General features: G+C 40.7%; 1 protein-coding gene and 1 long non-coding RNA gene across 47 annotated transcripts in view; one reads left to right on the top strand and one right to left on the bottom strand.

The window, feature by feature from the left end:
* The window catches only part of LOC116217859 (uncharacterized), a 138,329-nt gene that overhangs the window by 109,145 nt on the left and 14,615 nt on the right, over positions 1-14,569 (top strand). For 34 of the 45 annotated variants that reach the window (XR_014880897.1, XR_014880896.1, XR_014880931.1 and 31 more), the window contains one exon: positions 13,104-13,194. The exons of 1 other annotated variant lie outside the window; for it this stretch is intronic. Coding sequence is in view for 2 of the 44 variants with exons in the window: in XM_085215740.1 (XP_085071866.1) it covers positions 13,104-13,194 (91 nt within the window). In the remaining 42 variants the exon portion in view is untranslated. Of the gene's footprint in view, positions 1-13,103; positions 13,506-14,569 lie in introns of all 45 variants that reach the window. 10 more of the 45 variants (XR_014880933.1, XR_014880932.1, XR_004162579.2 and 7 more) reach the window with 1 other exon arrangement.
* Positions 12,766-14,569, bottom strand: part of LOC146545714 (uncharacterized) — a 28,736-nt gene continuing 26,932 nt past the window's right edge. For both annotated transcript variants that reach the window (XR_014880941.1, XR_014880940.1), the window contains exons 2-3: positions 13,248-13,325; positions 12,766-12,890 (exon numbers count right to left, since the gene is read on the bottom strand). This is a non-coding gene — a long non-coding RNA (uncharacterized LOC146545714). The remainder of the gene's footprint in view (positions 12,891-13,247; positions 13,326-14,569) is intronic.

The following is a 14,569-nucleotide window of genomic DNA, read 5'->3' as shown; positions in this document are numbered from 1 at the left end:
TTGGCATTGCCCTTATTAATGGACAAGCTTGATGCACAAGCTCTACAGCCTGTAGAAGTTTTCCTTGTTTACTGCTTCCTGTTTCATTCCACTTTTTCTTTGCTCACTGGTTCTTGCAGTTACCTAATAGCAATTTCGGAACAATCAATCAGCAGTCTGTGCAAGCAAGTAACTTATCAAACACTTGAACCCTATAATTGCGTTCTGACCTTGGTTTTACTGGAGGTTAGAGTGACAGATTCCTTGCAGCAGTACCATACACTGTTCTGAAAGTGCAGTTTGCCTGCAAAGGGGGAACTTTACTGCAAAGAAAAGACTCAACTGTAGCCAAAAAAAGTGTAGCAATACATGATGGATTAAGTAACAGTTTGTAAGGAATGTTGGCAGACAAGGCATCATAGATATAAATAAAGAAAATCTCTTTGTGGTATTGTCCTCTAATCTAATGCCCTAGATATTTTCTTATCCCAGCAACTTGATTTAACATCATTTTTCTTCCTGGATGAATATGAACTCATATATGATTGTGGGAGTGGGAAAATTCTCGCTCAGTGTTTAAGTGATTAGTAAACACTGATTGAACCAGAAATCCTCTAAGTATGTTTTGTAAGATTCGGGATGATGATTTGTTCTTCCTTTTTTCATCAGTGAACAGCCAACCTAAAGAGAACACTTTGGTGGTATGCTTTTAATCTGCAGTTAACAGCCCAGAGCAGAGGAGCTGAGGGGAGGCCTCACAGCAACTGCAGCTCCTCACAGGGAGTGGAGAGGCAGCACTGAGCTCTGCTCTGTGTGACAGCAACAGGGCCTGAGGGAACAGAAGGAGCTGTGTCAAGGGAGGGGCAGGGTGAGTGTCAGGGAAAGGCTCTGCGCAAGAGTGTATCTGGGCCCTGGAACAGGCTGCCCAGGGCAGTGGCCATTGCACTGCCCTGCATGAGTTCAAAAAGTGCCTGGACAGTGCTCTCAGACAAAGGGTTTGAATTTTGGGTGGCTCTGTGTGGAGCCACGGTCTGAATTCATTGATCCTTGTGGGTTCCTTCCAGCTATCACTATTCTGTGATTCTGTGCAAATCAAGGGAAGCTGAAGGTGAAAACTGTCTAACGCAACTGGACAGGAGAACTGACAGTCCTCATGCTGACAGTGAAAGAACACAAAACATTTTAAAATATCTAATTTTCCTCCAAATTTGTGGAAGAGGAATGTAAGATTATTAAAAGATTTGCAGTGAGATAGTTTTGCACTCCGAAATCCCTCTTCCACCCAGGACATATGAAAAAATGCTGTTTTCCCTATAATTAAGTAAATCAGAAGAGTTGTTGATAAAGTAGTATGTGAAGTGTGATTCCTACTAGGCAAACAACAGCCAAAATATACAAATTTCCCACTACAATGTTATTAATACCACCATGTCTTATGCAGCCTTTTTAAGAAATATGCATATTTCCATGCATTCCAGGAAAAGTATTCTGAGACTGAAGACCAACTGGCTGAAGCATATGCAAGTTCTTCAGCAGTTTAAAATGAACGAATTCCCCCTTTCTAGAAAAGATAAGATGATAGGTTTGAGTTATTGGCAAAAGCTGTTTTAACAGTCTCGGAAGGTTTTGAATTTGAAGGATGTTTCTGAGGGGAATATTGCAGACATTGTATGTGTGCCTACGTGTGTGTATATATGAGCTTGACATGCTCAGAAGAGAAAGATGGTAGTTGGCAGAGAAGCAAATCAAAGCAACAGGGCCATGCTCTTGTACTTTCCTGACATAGAATCATAGAGTCATAGAATTGCTCAGGTTGGAAAAGACCTCCAAGATCATCAAGTCAATCGTGACCTAACAGTAGTACTCTAACAACCCTCCACTAAATGATGTCCCTGAGCACCATATCCAAATGGTTTTTAAACACATTCAGGGATGGTGACTCAACCACCTCCCTGGGAGCTTATTCCAGTGCTTAACAACCCCTTCTGTAAAGAAGTGTTCCCTGATATCCAACCTAAACTTACCACCCTGGCACAACTTGAGGCCATTTCCCCTCGTCCTGTCACCTGTCACCAGTGAGAAGAGACCAACCCTGCTCTCGCACCAAGCACCTTTCAGATATTGGAAGAGAGAAAAATAAGGTCTCCCCTCAGCCTCTTCTTCCCTAGACTAAACAGCAGCAGTTCCTTCAGTCACTCCTTGTAGGGCATATTCTCCAAGTCCTTGACAATTCTTGTTATCCTTCTTTGACTTCTCATGCTATGCCCTGCCCAGACATAGAAAGACATTGTCTTGCAATGTATATGTCAAAACGGGTACAAGTGAGCACAAGTAATCTGGGGGAGTAGAAGGAAACCATGAATGTAATACTGCTGTCTGTGACCAATAGCAATATTGGTAAAAGTATGAATTGTAGTCAAGGCATAAAAAGTGAAAGAGAGTGTTTTCTTGAAATTTATCCTGGCCTCAGGAAACATGACAGAAATCATGAAGGTGCTTGTTTAAGAGTATTAGAAAAGAGCAATGAAGCTGTCTGAGAAGATCTGTGAGACCGAATAAAACCATGAGGACTTTAAAAAGTAAAGATAATATTCACGTTGCTAAACAGAGACTAGTTCTCTAAATATGCTGCTTAGAATCTTAAAGCCTGTTGTGTCTTCCTCATGACATGGCACTCCTTACTCATGTCAATACAATCAGTATAAACCTTAATTGCTATTCCCCTAAGAGGATTCCACTTTAGGATTTATAGTTCTTCAGATTCAGGCTTGTTTAATGAACACATGGAGGGCCTGAGTTATGGAATACCTTCTGTATTTCATCCATCTTCCAGATGCTGTCTCCCTTAAGGTCAGTATCATATCAGCACTGTAAGAATCTTCATACAGTCTATGAGATCTCTGTCACAGACAGTTTGGGAAGAAAGCAGACATAAGTACTACAGAGTTTTCCCTAGTGATAGTTGGTGGGAGAGGAGCATCACAGGGTGATTATAAGAATAATGCACAGTAGACTGTGAAGTGAAAAAGGAGAAAGATGGTCTTTAATGGGTTCTGGAACAAATATATTAATTATATTTCAATCAACTATGAAAGCACATTCTAACTATGAAATTTAGTTATTGACAGAAGGCAAAAAGTGGGGAGAGGGAGGAAAGATAGGAACTTAAATTACCAGAATAATACCTTTTTCAGAAAATATGGCTGCTAGCAAAGATGAAGCTCTCTCCCCAGAACCCACCTAAATATCTGGCTCTGAATATGTAAGCAGGATCATAAACATGAAAAATCAGAAAATACATGTGAGAATTTAAAGGTATGGCAAAATGAAGCCATTACAAACATGTTGAGTTATGCCATCAAAAACTTATTTATTTGGGGATATTTTGTGTAGCTACAGATTTTTTAATGAACTGAAAATAAAACATAATGTGAGACTCCACAGCATGGGTTCCCACACACATTTTCTAAGATTCTTCGTTTTTCAGAGGGTGAAGTGGTGGTGGTGATTTTCATCTGATGTGCTTTTCACTTGAATTAAAAGACATGGACTACAAAATCCATGACAAACCTTTATTTCTCTGACAGAGCTCCCTTTCAGACATTCTCAATTCTAGTTGTCAGTGGAGATTTTATTTAATAGACTGCAGCACCAAATGAGATGAAGCATCTCATTTCCCAGTGCTGCTTGCTAGCACAAGAAGCAAGTATACACTAACTTATGTCAGATAATTAGCATGCACTAATAGAAGTTAATAAAAATCAATAAGCACAGTGTATGTAGCACAAGTGATCAAATGCAAACAGTTGAATTTTCACAGTAATGTAGCTTAAAAATTATTAAATTCAATTAGTAATTCAGCATAACCTGCAGTCATATTCCCCTCTCAGTGTAGCATGGTAGATATTTGAGCAAGATTTGATTCACATCTGGGAACCTTGTTGATGTGAAATATCATACAGGTTTGAAGCCAGATGTAAAATTACCCTTATTAGGTGTTTTTCTTTAACAATTGGGTATTACCATGGTGATTAGACCAGATGGAGCATAAATCTTTTCTTCCTTTTCCTATTTTTTCTTTTAAACATGCATCCTTTCAAAATCCAGTTACCATAACAACTTGGTTTCACTATTTTTTGTTAAATCATCTTCTTTTTATATTGCACCTAGAAATTTCGTCTGGCTAACAAATGAACACAGCTAAATTTTTAGTTAATTATTTGCAGTCAAAAGTCTGTCAACAACTTCCTTTTCTCTTTTTTTCTTTTTTTCTTTTTTTTTTTTTTTTTTACATTTTTCCATGGGGGAAGGGAGAGAAGAGCTATTGTCTTTTGTTTTGTGTGTTTAGTATCAGCAATGAGTAGACAGAGTGGTAATATAAAACTTCTACAAAACAATAAAAGAGGACTCCCAGCAGAAAGCTTGAGAATCTCAAATCATACTTACACAGACCTCTAATGATATTTTTAAAGGACATTTATTTCCATGAAAATTAAATACTCCTGGTAATTTCACAACATCAGAGCTTTGTGTATGTTTCTCTCTTTGTTTGAATGGCCAATTCAACTCTTTTATGATAACAACATAAAACCATATTGCAGTAGAACACCTTCCCTTCTGCCTCTTTTTTTTCTCTTGCTTAATATCTATTTGACTTTGTCAGAGAGAAAAGAGAAACAGTGGGAGGTGTGATAAGTTAATATCTAGGAATAAAAAGGTGCTACCTAGCAACATTTCTCTGGAAACTAAATCTCATTTGTCAAGCAACTCTAAAACAGGAGCTACATTGCCCATGGGATTGATAATGGCATACAGAGCTTTTCACTGCAAGTCACTAAAATATAAATTCAGCCTAGGTCAGTAGCAACTGAGCACTGTTACCATCTGACAGCTGTTTAGTGGCCTGTGTGAAACGCCTTCTTAGGCACCACACTATTCCTAGCGGGAACTTGGCTGCATCCCAATTACTGCTAATTGGCTCCCTCATTGTTAGGTATAGCAAGGATCTAAGGGCCATGTAGAATCACAGACGATTGGAAGGAGCATGCAGTGATCCACTGGGCTAGTGGTGTCTAGGCACTTCAACTACAACATTCCTAACAGTCAATAGTAAAGCGTGTGTTTAGAAGCCTGGAGTGAAGGAACCTCAACAGAATTCCTTCAGTGTTTCAGATCTCCTGTCTTTACAGCTTTTTTCACTCTCCTAAATTTTACCAAAACCATTGTGTTTGAAAAATCCAGGGATTTATTTTTGTCATTCTACAGGGAATCAACCCATCAAATAAAGTTATTGGATTTCATAGACTTTTATTCTTCTGCATTCTTTCCTCTATACTCTTTCCAACTCGCCTTCACACTTTATGAAGTATAATGACCAAAATGAAACATGATACTCCAGTTGAGGCCTTACCAATGCAAATTATAGCAGAATTATTATTTCCATTGCCATACATTAGTATTTGTCCAGCATGGCTCACACGAATACATGCTTTTCTGCATAATATTCTCACATTGACTCATTCTTTCAGATCTGTGCCACACAATGAGCTTGTACACATGTTTCACACGCATAGAATCGCAGAATGGTTTGTGTTGGAAGGGACCCTAATGATCACTTAATTCCTTTCTGTGGGAAGGGTTACCTTCTACAAGATCAGGTTGCTCAAAGGACCACCCAGCCTTGCCTTGAGTACTTCCAGGAATGGGGCATCCACAGCTTCTGTGGGCACCTTGGGCAAGATGTACAGAGATATTTTTTAGAAAACAAGTTTTCTTGTGTCTCTGACTGAAAATTAAGTTCTTCACTATGAGAGTGGTGAGGTACTGGAACAGGCTGCCCAAAGAGGTTGTGGATGCCCTGTCTGTGTTCAAGGCCAGGTAGGATGGGGCTCTGATTAGCCTGGTCTAGTACTAAATGTGGAGGTTGGTGGCCCTGCCTGTGGTGGGGGTTTGGAGATTCATGATCCCTGAGGTCCCTTCCAACCCAGGCCATTCTGTGATTCTGTGATATCATCTGACACTATTTTCCCTGCTCTGCTATGTTCTCCTATCTCTCTATTAAAAGACATTTTAGTAATTACTACGTTACACTTTTTTGTGGGGAGGGTATAACTAAGGCAAAAGAATGTTTCTGATTCTCCTGTTATTTATTTTCCTCCACTGTTTTGCAACAGACCCTTTCCTTGCCTTTGTCCTCCTGCAGCATTTGTAGAAGTTTTCTTGTCATTTTTTGTGTTCTACTTAAGAAATCTCATTCTGTTTGCTGTATTTCTACCCACTTGCCTCTGCTATTTTGTTGCTATGTTCTATATCCTATTTCACTTTTTAAAAATTCCTTCTTGAATGTCTTCGACCAGCTTTTTATACAGTCAGGAATAGGCTAATAGGCTATTATTAAACTTCTCATGTCTTTTTTTTTTCCTCTGCAGGAAAATATCTTGCTGTTGCACACTTGATAAAACCCATTTAAATAGCTCCCATCTCTCTCTTTCTTCTTAATCTCTTACATCAGAAATAATTAACTGAATGTCTTCAATTTAGATGAGCTACATGAGAATTAGGATAGGAAAACCAATTCATTCATAGGAGTATCCAGCCTAGAATAATTTGAAATGCCCTAAGTAACCTCTCCAGCCTCCAGTCTCTATTCCAGAAGGGCATGGGACAGCTGTTGATTTTGTGCAAAATCTTCCAGCCTCATGCAGGTGTTTTTGAAGTCCTAGGGAGTCTAGAACACTACAAGAAACCTGTGTTTAAGCATCAGCCAAGCCTATTTTCTTCCATGGGGCTGTTAACTTTATTCTGATGACACATCTATAGTTAGCCTCACAGCACTCCATACCTCATTCACTATTTTGAGCACAAAAAACCTCTTCATTCAGTTATCTGGATGCTTGTTTCTGGTACTGCTTGAGATCCGTAGGCCCTAGCTGTCCTTGAGGAAAGTTGCATATATTCTGCAGGGTCCTATGTTATACCTACCAGCTCTATGCTGTTAGGCACATACATATTCTACATACCTATTTATGAACCACAGTGAAAAGATGGACAGGATCAACTTGAGAACATCTAGCATTTGATACCTTTAATTCAGTGTAGTCCTGCCAGGTTTGAAACTAAACGGTATTGTCTGAAGATGTCAGGAGTCTCAAGAGCTTCATGAGGCCCTCTCTACATGTAATGAAAAGGGGAATTACTGCATTTAAAATAATCATATACATATAAACTTACTGCTTGTACTTCATCTCTTGTGAACATCAGTGTTGGTTAAATTCATGTAATTTCTTCATCATTCCTCAGTGCACATTCAGAAACAACTCTCCATTCACACTGATTTCTTTTGCTGAGGTGCACAACTAAGTTCTGAGTTGCTCACTGACCCAGCTGTGTTAGATTATGTGATAAACCACTCACAAGGGATCTCAGAGACACCATGGCAGGAGAGACAGGACACATCATGGGATACAGCGAAAAAGCAGCCGAGGGATTGCACAGCACTTATGGGAAGAACCAAAGTTGGGAACTGTGAGTGTTTTTAGTACTTTCTGAAGAAACAAATGTGAAAATGTGAAGTGGTAAGGGGATAAAAAGAAGCAATTGCTCGCAAATAACGGGCTACTTGATGTATCTATCTGGGTGTGCCCTGCATCTGATCAGTGTAGTCTGTCCTGTCTTCTTAATTTCCTTTCTAACGCCTCCCTGGGAGAAGCTTTTCTATTCTGTGTATGTGTGTATAAGGGTGTGAGTACAGCAGCTGGAGTTAGAGGCTATGTGTGTCTATGGTGCAGCAATTGGAATGAATGCAAGTGTGTAAGAGAGTGTATGATTGTTAGTGAAGGTAAAGCCAGATTAGCCCGTGAGTAGGTGATGTGGCCTGGAAGCTAGGGCATAAGCGGGTTCCGAAAGTCTAGTACCTGTGCACCTCTAGGGCTGAAAGCATGGGACAGTCGCACGCGTGACTGTCTGTACCAAACACCTGTACCTGACCAATCTGGTGGCCTTCTATCATGGAGAAACAGCTTTGGTGGATGAGGGAAGAGTGATGGATGTTATCTACCTGGACTTCTGTAAAGCCTTTTACATGGTCCCTGACCACATCTTTATATCTAAATTGGAGAGGTATGGATTTCAAGAATGGACTGTTCGATGGATTAGGAATTGGCTGGCTGGATGCAACCATAGGGTTGTGATTAATGACTCTGTGTCAGGGTGGAAGCTGGTCACAAGCAGTGTCCTTCAGGGGTTGGTCTTGAGACCGGTACTCTTCATCAGTGACACAGATGATGGTATCAAGTGCACCCTCAGTGGGTTTGCAGATGAAACCAAGCTGTGTGGTGCAGTCAATACACTGGAAGGAAGGGAAGCCATCCATCAGGACCTGGACAGGCTGGAAAAGTGGGCCCATGAAAACCTAATGATGTTCAATAAGGCCAAATGCAGGGTGCTGCACTTGGGCCAGGGCAATCCCAGGTATTTATACAAACTGGAGGAAGATCTCCTTGAGAGCAGCCCTGCAGAGAAGGACTTGGAGGTCCTGGTGGACAAGAAGCTGGACACGAGCCAGCAGTGTGCACTGCAGCCCAGAAAGCCAACTGTGTTCTGGGTTGCATTAAAAAAGCAGTGGCCAGCAGGGAGGGAGGTGAGTGTCCCCCTCTACTTGGCTCTTGTGTGGCCCCATTGGAGTACTGCGTCCAGGCCTGGGGACCCCACTACAGGAAGGATGTGGAGCTCTTGGTGTGGATCCAGAGATGGGCCACTAAGATGATCAGAGGGCTGGAGCACCTCTCCTATGAGGAAAGGTTGAGGGAACTGGGCTTGTTTAGCTTGGAGAAGAGAAGGCTCTGGGGACCTCTTTGTGGCCTTCTAATACTTCAAGAGAGTGTATAAACAGGAAGGGGAACGACTGTTTACAAGGGTGGATAGTGATAGGACAAGGGAGAATAGTTTTAAACTGAGCCAGGGGAGGTTTAGGTTAGATATTAGGAGGAAGGTTTTCACTCAGAGGGTGGTGACACACTGGAACAGGTTGGACAAGGAGGCTGTGATGCCCCATCCCTGGAGGCATTCAAGGCCAGGCTGGATGTGGCTCTTGGCAGCCTGGTCTAGTGGTTGGGGACCCTGCACATAGCAGGGGGGTTGAAACTAGATGATCATTGTGGTCTTTTCAACCCAGGCCATTCTATGATTCTATGAACACTGAAGGAGTAGAATTACAGTTCTAGCAGTTCATAAGTTCAGATGTCTGAAGTGGGAAGGCTGGGATTCAGTGAGGACATACCGAGCAGGCAGCTGAGCCCATCTTCTCAATGGACTCACATTGTACATATGTGTACATCACCATAATCTCACTGATTGACTTCCGGCTTGTTCAGCGAGAGATGGTAATAGGATTAGGATATTGATGCTGTCTGTGTTCATGTGGATGCTCTGAGTGTCTGTCCAAGACCTACACGCCCAGCTATGTATATGCATGTGTATGTGTATATATATGTGTAATCTGTGTGTGTGCCTACTGGAAAAACATCTGCAGCCTTGGTATTGCTTGGACTCAGAAAAGTGGGGCAGCAATAACCTTGCCTTTCTCAGGCGGCTGGATTTGTCACAACATATTTTCCTCTAACAACCTGGTCTCCCTGTGCTGTAATTTTAAGGCACTGGGAAGAATACCAGCATGACAAACTGGTAGTCTCTGTTGGCATTCTTAGATACTCTGTCTTCTTATGTATTACTGAATGTCCTGTATGAGAGTTTTAGATAAGCACCAGATTCTTCTGCTTTCCTCCTGTAAAGTGCGTTAGAACTCCAGTTACTAATCACCTGATGTAAGGAGGGGCTCACAAAGTGACAGACACCAAAAATCTCTTAAAAACAGACTTGTTATCAGAAAGTCTTGCCTGAGGATGAATTATAAATAACTCGAAAAGTGAGACAAATTTCTGGTTGGTAGTGTTACTCTTCTATCCTTAAAGACTTATTAAAGCATTGTGTCTCTCTTGATGACACTTGCAAGGAGCTGATGGAAAATCCAGGCTGTTAAGTGCATTTGTAGATGTTGAGGAAAATATCATACAGTTCAGTACCAGAGCTTTTAGGGTTTTTATCCCATCAGCAGTGCCTTTTGAAAGACTAGTCTCTTCTAGGTTTGCAGCAGAGATCTGCACAGTTGTACACTACAGCCAATCATATATTTTATGGCCACTATGGATATGATGAAATATTCTTCAAACATAGCACATTTACCTGAAATGAGCTTTTAGCTTGAAAGAATGATACCCTGTCTTCTTACTCTGTGAGATTCTTAAAAGGTTAAGGAAGCTCAAGTAAAGTGGCTTCCAAATCATCAATCTTCACTCAGCACATGAAGTAAAGATCTCTAGCTCCCTACCTGGAAACAATCTATTTACTAGACATGGAAAAACTCCAGCACATCCCCTCATTCGTTATAAATGTCACATCGCGTTGGTTTGACAACAAAGAAGCTGTTCATGAAGCTGTGGAACTTCAGAGCTGTTCTCTTCATCCAAGCTTTGAGGCTGTTCAAGTGGCCGTTTGCTACTGCAGTTTCATCAGAGCTGTCATTACATTTTACTTCTCCCCAGTCAACATGGGAGCTGTTGTACCTTCCCTGCCATGCTGCACAAACTGCAAGAAGGGCCTTCAGCAAAGTGGTGAGCACAGGGCAAGCGATGAGCAAAGGCAAGTGCTGTAAGATCACAGACTCTGTAATTTTATGTGAGAGCATAAGAATTACAGCTTTTTTTGTGTGTGCTGATCTTCATGATAGTCAAGATGATTGGGTAATTTCATACTTCAGTTATTTGATTTTAGATAGGAAACAATTTTTCCTTTCTGCTTTTGTCATTGAACATCAGCATCTTCAGCATTACATCAGTCTTGGCAGATAAACTGAGAACAGTATCGAGTTTGCTGTCACTTTTCTCTGGGCTGTGACTGTGGTGTAGCAGGAGTCTCTGTGTCCCCTGAAGACAAGGCTTGGCTCTGGAAAGTATAAGTGATAACAGCTTTCTTGACTGTCTGACATTTTATTTCACTCTGTAATTGCATGAAAATTTCATGCTGCTTACTAGATATCACATTGGACAAATCCTCTTTTTTTTTTTGCTAGAAGCAGTGGTATTATTCACAAGCAGCAAGGCTCTTGGTAGTGTATTTTCCATTGCCCAGTAATGGAAAATTCCATGTGCGTAGCTATCCTAGAGGATGCACACCCAGTGAAACTGGCAGGAAGTGTGCACAATATTTGCAAAATGCACCATCTTTGGTCTTGGAATAAGCCAGATTTTTTCTGAAATTAAAGATTCTTAAGCCCTTTGTCAGGAAAGCAGAAAAGCTCGTCTCAAGGAGCCATAAGTTCTCCAACACCTCTACCTTCTGGTCACTACTTCTCCTTTCATCCAACATTGCTCCTTTGACTAAGAGCTCAGTAGGATCTGTGAGCTGATGCAGTTAGCTCTGGACTGCTGCTGCAGTGCTGGCCAAAGTCAGAGCTCATTTTATTAACACCAGTAGATGTTTCCACAGATGCCATGCCATTTGCCTTCCATTTCTTATGACTACGTGTTTTTTTCCTGACACAGCGGAAACATCTAGGCCTTGTCAGACTTGTTGAAATAAAGTATTAAACAATGAAGTAGAAAAGATATTGCTAGTCACTGTTTGTACCTAGCAAATGCTCTCAGAAATGGAGCCACAGTTATCAGTCACTCATGCGGACACACAGCATACTCAGTGGATTGCCTGCTGTGACTTGGGAGATACCCAGAGCACATCCAAGCCCACTCTAGTGCCGCATATCTTGTGTCACCACAGCCTTGGATGAGTAAATGATACGTTTCACATACATAATACCAAGAAAATGCCACTGCAGGGATGTGGAGAGCTTAAATATCTGCCAAGGTAGTGACAAAAAGATATTTATCCTCCTCACTCTACTGAAACGATTACTTCTGAAATAACTCTGTTTGACAGTAATAGATGATTTCCACTTTATTCAACTGGAAAGGTAGTAGTGGATAATTTTTACATGATTCCAACCTCATTCTGTTCTTCAGAATGACTTTAACATGGGTCATAGAATCATACAATCATACAATCACAAGGTTGGAAATGACCTATAAGATCATCTAGTCCAACCGTCTTCTCATTACCACTGCTACCACAAGCTACTAAACTGTATCTCACAGCTCCTCGTCCAGACGCCTCTTAAACACTGCCAGGGATGGTGACTCCACCACCTCCCTGGGCAGGCCATTCCAGTGCCTGACTACTCTCTGAGAGAAAGTTTTTCCTCATGTCTAATCTAAACCTCCTCTGATATCATATCTTCACGAATTACAGAGAAACTTCCAGTCATCAAATCTATGTTGGAGGATGGAGAGCATCAGAAATGAGATGCCACTGTTGGCAAACTTGTGGAAGCATTATTGTCAACGGTTTACGGGCTGGTTTGGCCCGGTTCCGTGACTAGAAGGGCAGAGGGATCCGCGGATCTGTGCCCCCGGAAAAGGAAAATAGGGGACCCCGAAATAATTGAAAACAGTGGCAACAATCTGAGATGAAACAAACTAATTTATTAAATATGGTATCAGCAGAATTTTATAAGGAGAGAGAGGGAGAGTGTGAAATTGATGGTGGATCGGCCTTACCACAACGCTGAGATGAGAAGCGCAGGCAGAGAAGCGCAGGCAGAGAAGTGCAGGCAGAGAAGCACAAGCGAAGCAGCGCAGGCAAAGAAGAGAACATCAGGTGACCTTGCCGGGAGTTATATCTCCTCGCTGACCGCAAAGCCCCCTGGGGAAATGTAGCTCTTCTTCTCCTCCGGACAGGCACCCGGAACTTGAGCATCAGCAGTCAAATCCCCAGTGCATTACATGATGTTATGATGTGGAATACTGATAACAAAAAATCATGAAACCATGACAATTATTTAATCTGAGGATGACGACCTCTTCTCCTTACGCTCTCTTGTAGGGTTTTCTCCATGGCACCCTTCACATTTTTCTTATATATTGCTTATATTATTATATTATTGCTATTATATTTGCTTTGCCTATACCTGTATCCATTAACATTTGTCATAAAACACTTTATTTCTTTGCTTCCAGAGACCTCACCAAGAGACAGATTTTGAAGTGGACTATGGAAGACATTTCCAACTACACAATCGCACTCATATGACTTCTCCCAGCTTAGCTGGTACAAAACCAAAATTATTCAGACAAGCATTTTTTTTTACTTAATTACATTACCTGAACTTCATAGGGAAGAATCTTGACACAATAGAGATCTCTGCTTCAAGGCTTAGAGGTGCAATTTTCATTCCCCATCTGGTAACAAAAACAGAAAGGTTACTTTTTTTGCTTTTAGGGGAAAAAAGTCATTTCAAGCACTTAATAAAAACCAGATTTAGACATGCAGATCTGAATTACTAATACCATTAATATTTCAAGAAGTAAATCCCCAATGGGAAAGTTATCTTCAAAAACAGTCGGAGAAAAAAAGAAAGCGTATGTATACATATATATATTTACATGTTTGTATATAGACACTATGTATTAGAAAAATATATATAATGCTTCTTTTACACACTTTTGTTTATACTAGCTATTCATACATCCCTGTAGCATGTTGACATCACAGCTTCTTGTTCTAGGGCAGCCCTATATCCTTCTGTTTTGCAAAAAATAAAAATTAAAATAAATAAATAAATAAATAAAAAGGACTGTTGTATACAAAAGTAGGAAATTACTTAGTTATCACACAATTGGAAGAAAGAAAGCATTCAAGGTCAGCTCCCTTATTTTCTCCCAGGGCAAGAATGTTCTAAAATCTACATGCTATAGCAGTCGCTAACTTGACGTCTTCTGAAGTAGAACTACCTGAGTTTAAATTAGAACAGAAACTGTTTCGTTACGACTGATTAAGGAATGACGATGTTTGAGGGAGAGTTCACAAATGTGTCTTAAGTAATGTTGCAAGATAAGGCTGAAATGGTGGAAGTGGGTAAAACAGACTAGGAACTCTATCTCGTTATACTTATGAATTCTTCTTAATTTTCTGAACTTTACCTTTGACCAAAACCTTCAATGCAGATCAAATCTTCCATTTTATGGGCAAAAGCACTCAGTCCCAGAGACTGAACAAGACCATTAACATTTGAATAACCTTGTACTGCTAAAACAGGAGAGACTATGAACAGTTAATAACCCTCTGCCAAAACTCTGTCAGAGGTTGAAGAGAAAAAAAAGTGGAGATGCACAGAGTATTAGGAACCTTTTTTTTTTTTTTAATGAAGATATGGATCCTTAGATTTTGTTTAATAGCAGGAAGATTTAGCAGGAGGCAAAGCAGCAGGCAGACTGTGCACTTCAAGGTCCTTTTTATTTTATTTTTAAGTTCTGAGAGGCTTTCAGGGACAGAATGGATTTAGAATCTGCAGTGTCCAAATATCTGTAACTTTTGAGGTTTTGCATCCATTAAACATCTAAAGACATTAATGCCATGGGTTTTCCCAGTGCTTTTCCTTCTGTTTGATCCTTAGCTATAATCTAGCAAGTCCCAAAGGTATGCA

This window comes from Meleagris gallopavo, chromosome 1 (assembly GCF_905368555.1).
Source record: "Meleagris gallopavo chromosome 1, MGAL_WU_HG_1.1, whole genome shotgun sequence".
Lineage (NCBI taxonomy): Eukaryota > Metazoa > Chordata > Aves > Galliformes > Phasianidae > Meleagris > Meleagris gallopavo.
This window is presented reverse-complemented; position numbering and strand designations above follow the sequence as displayed.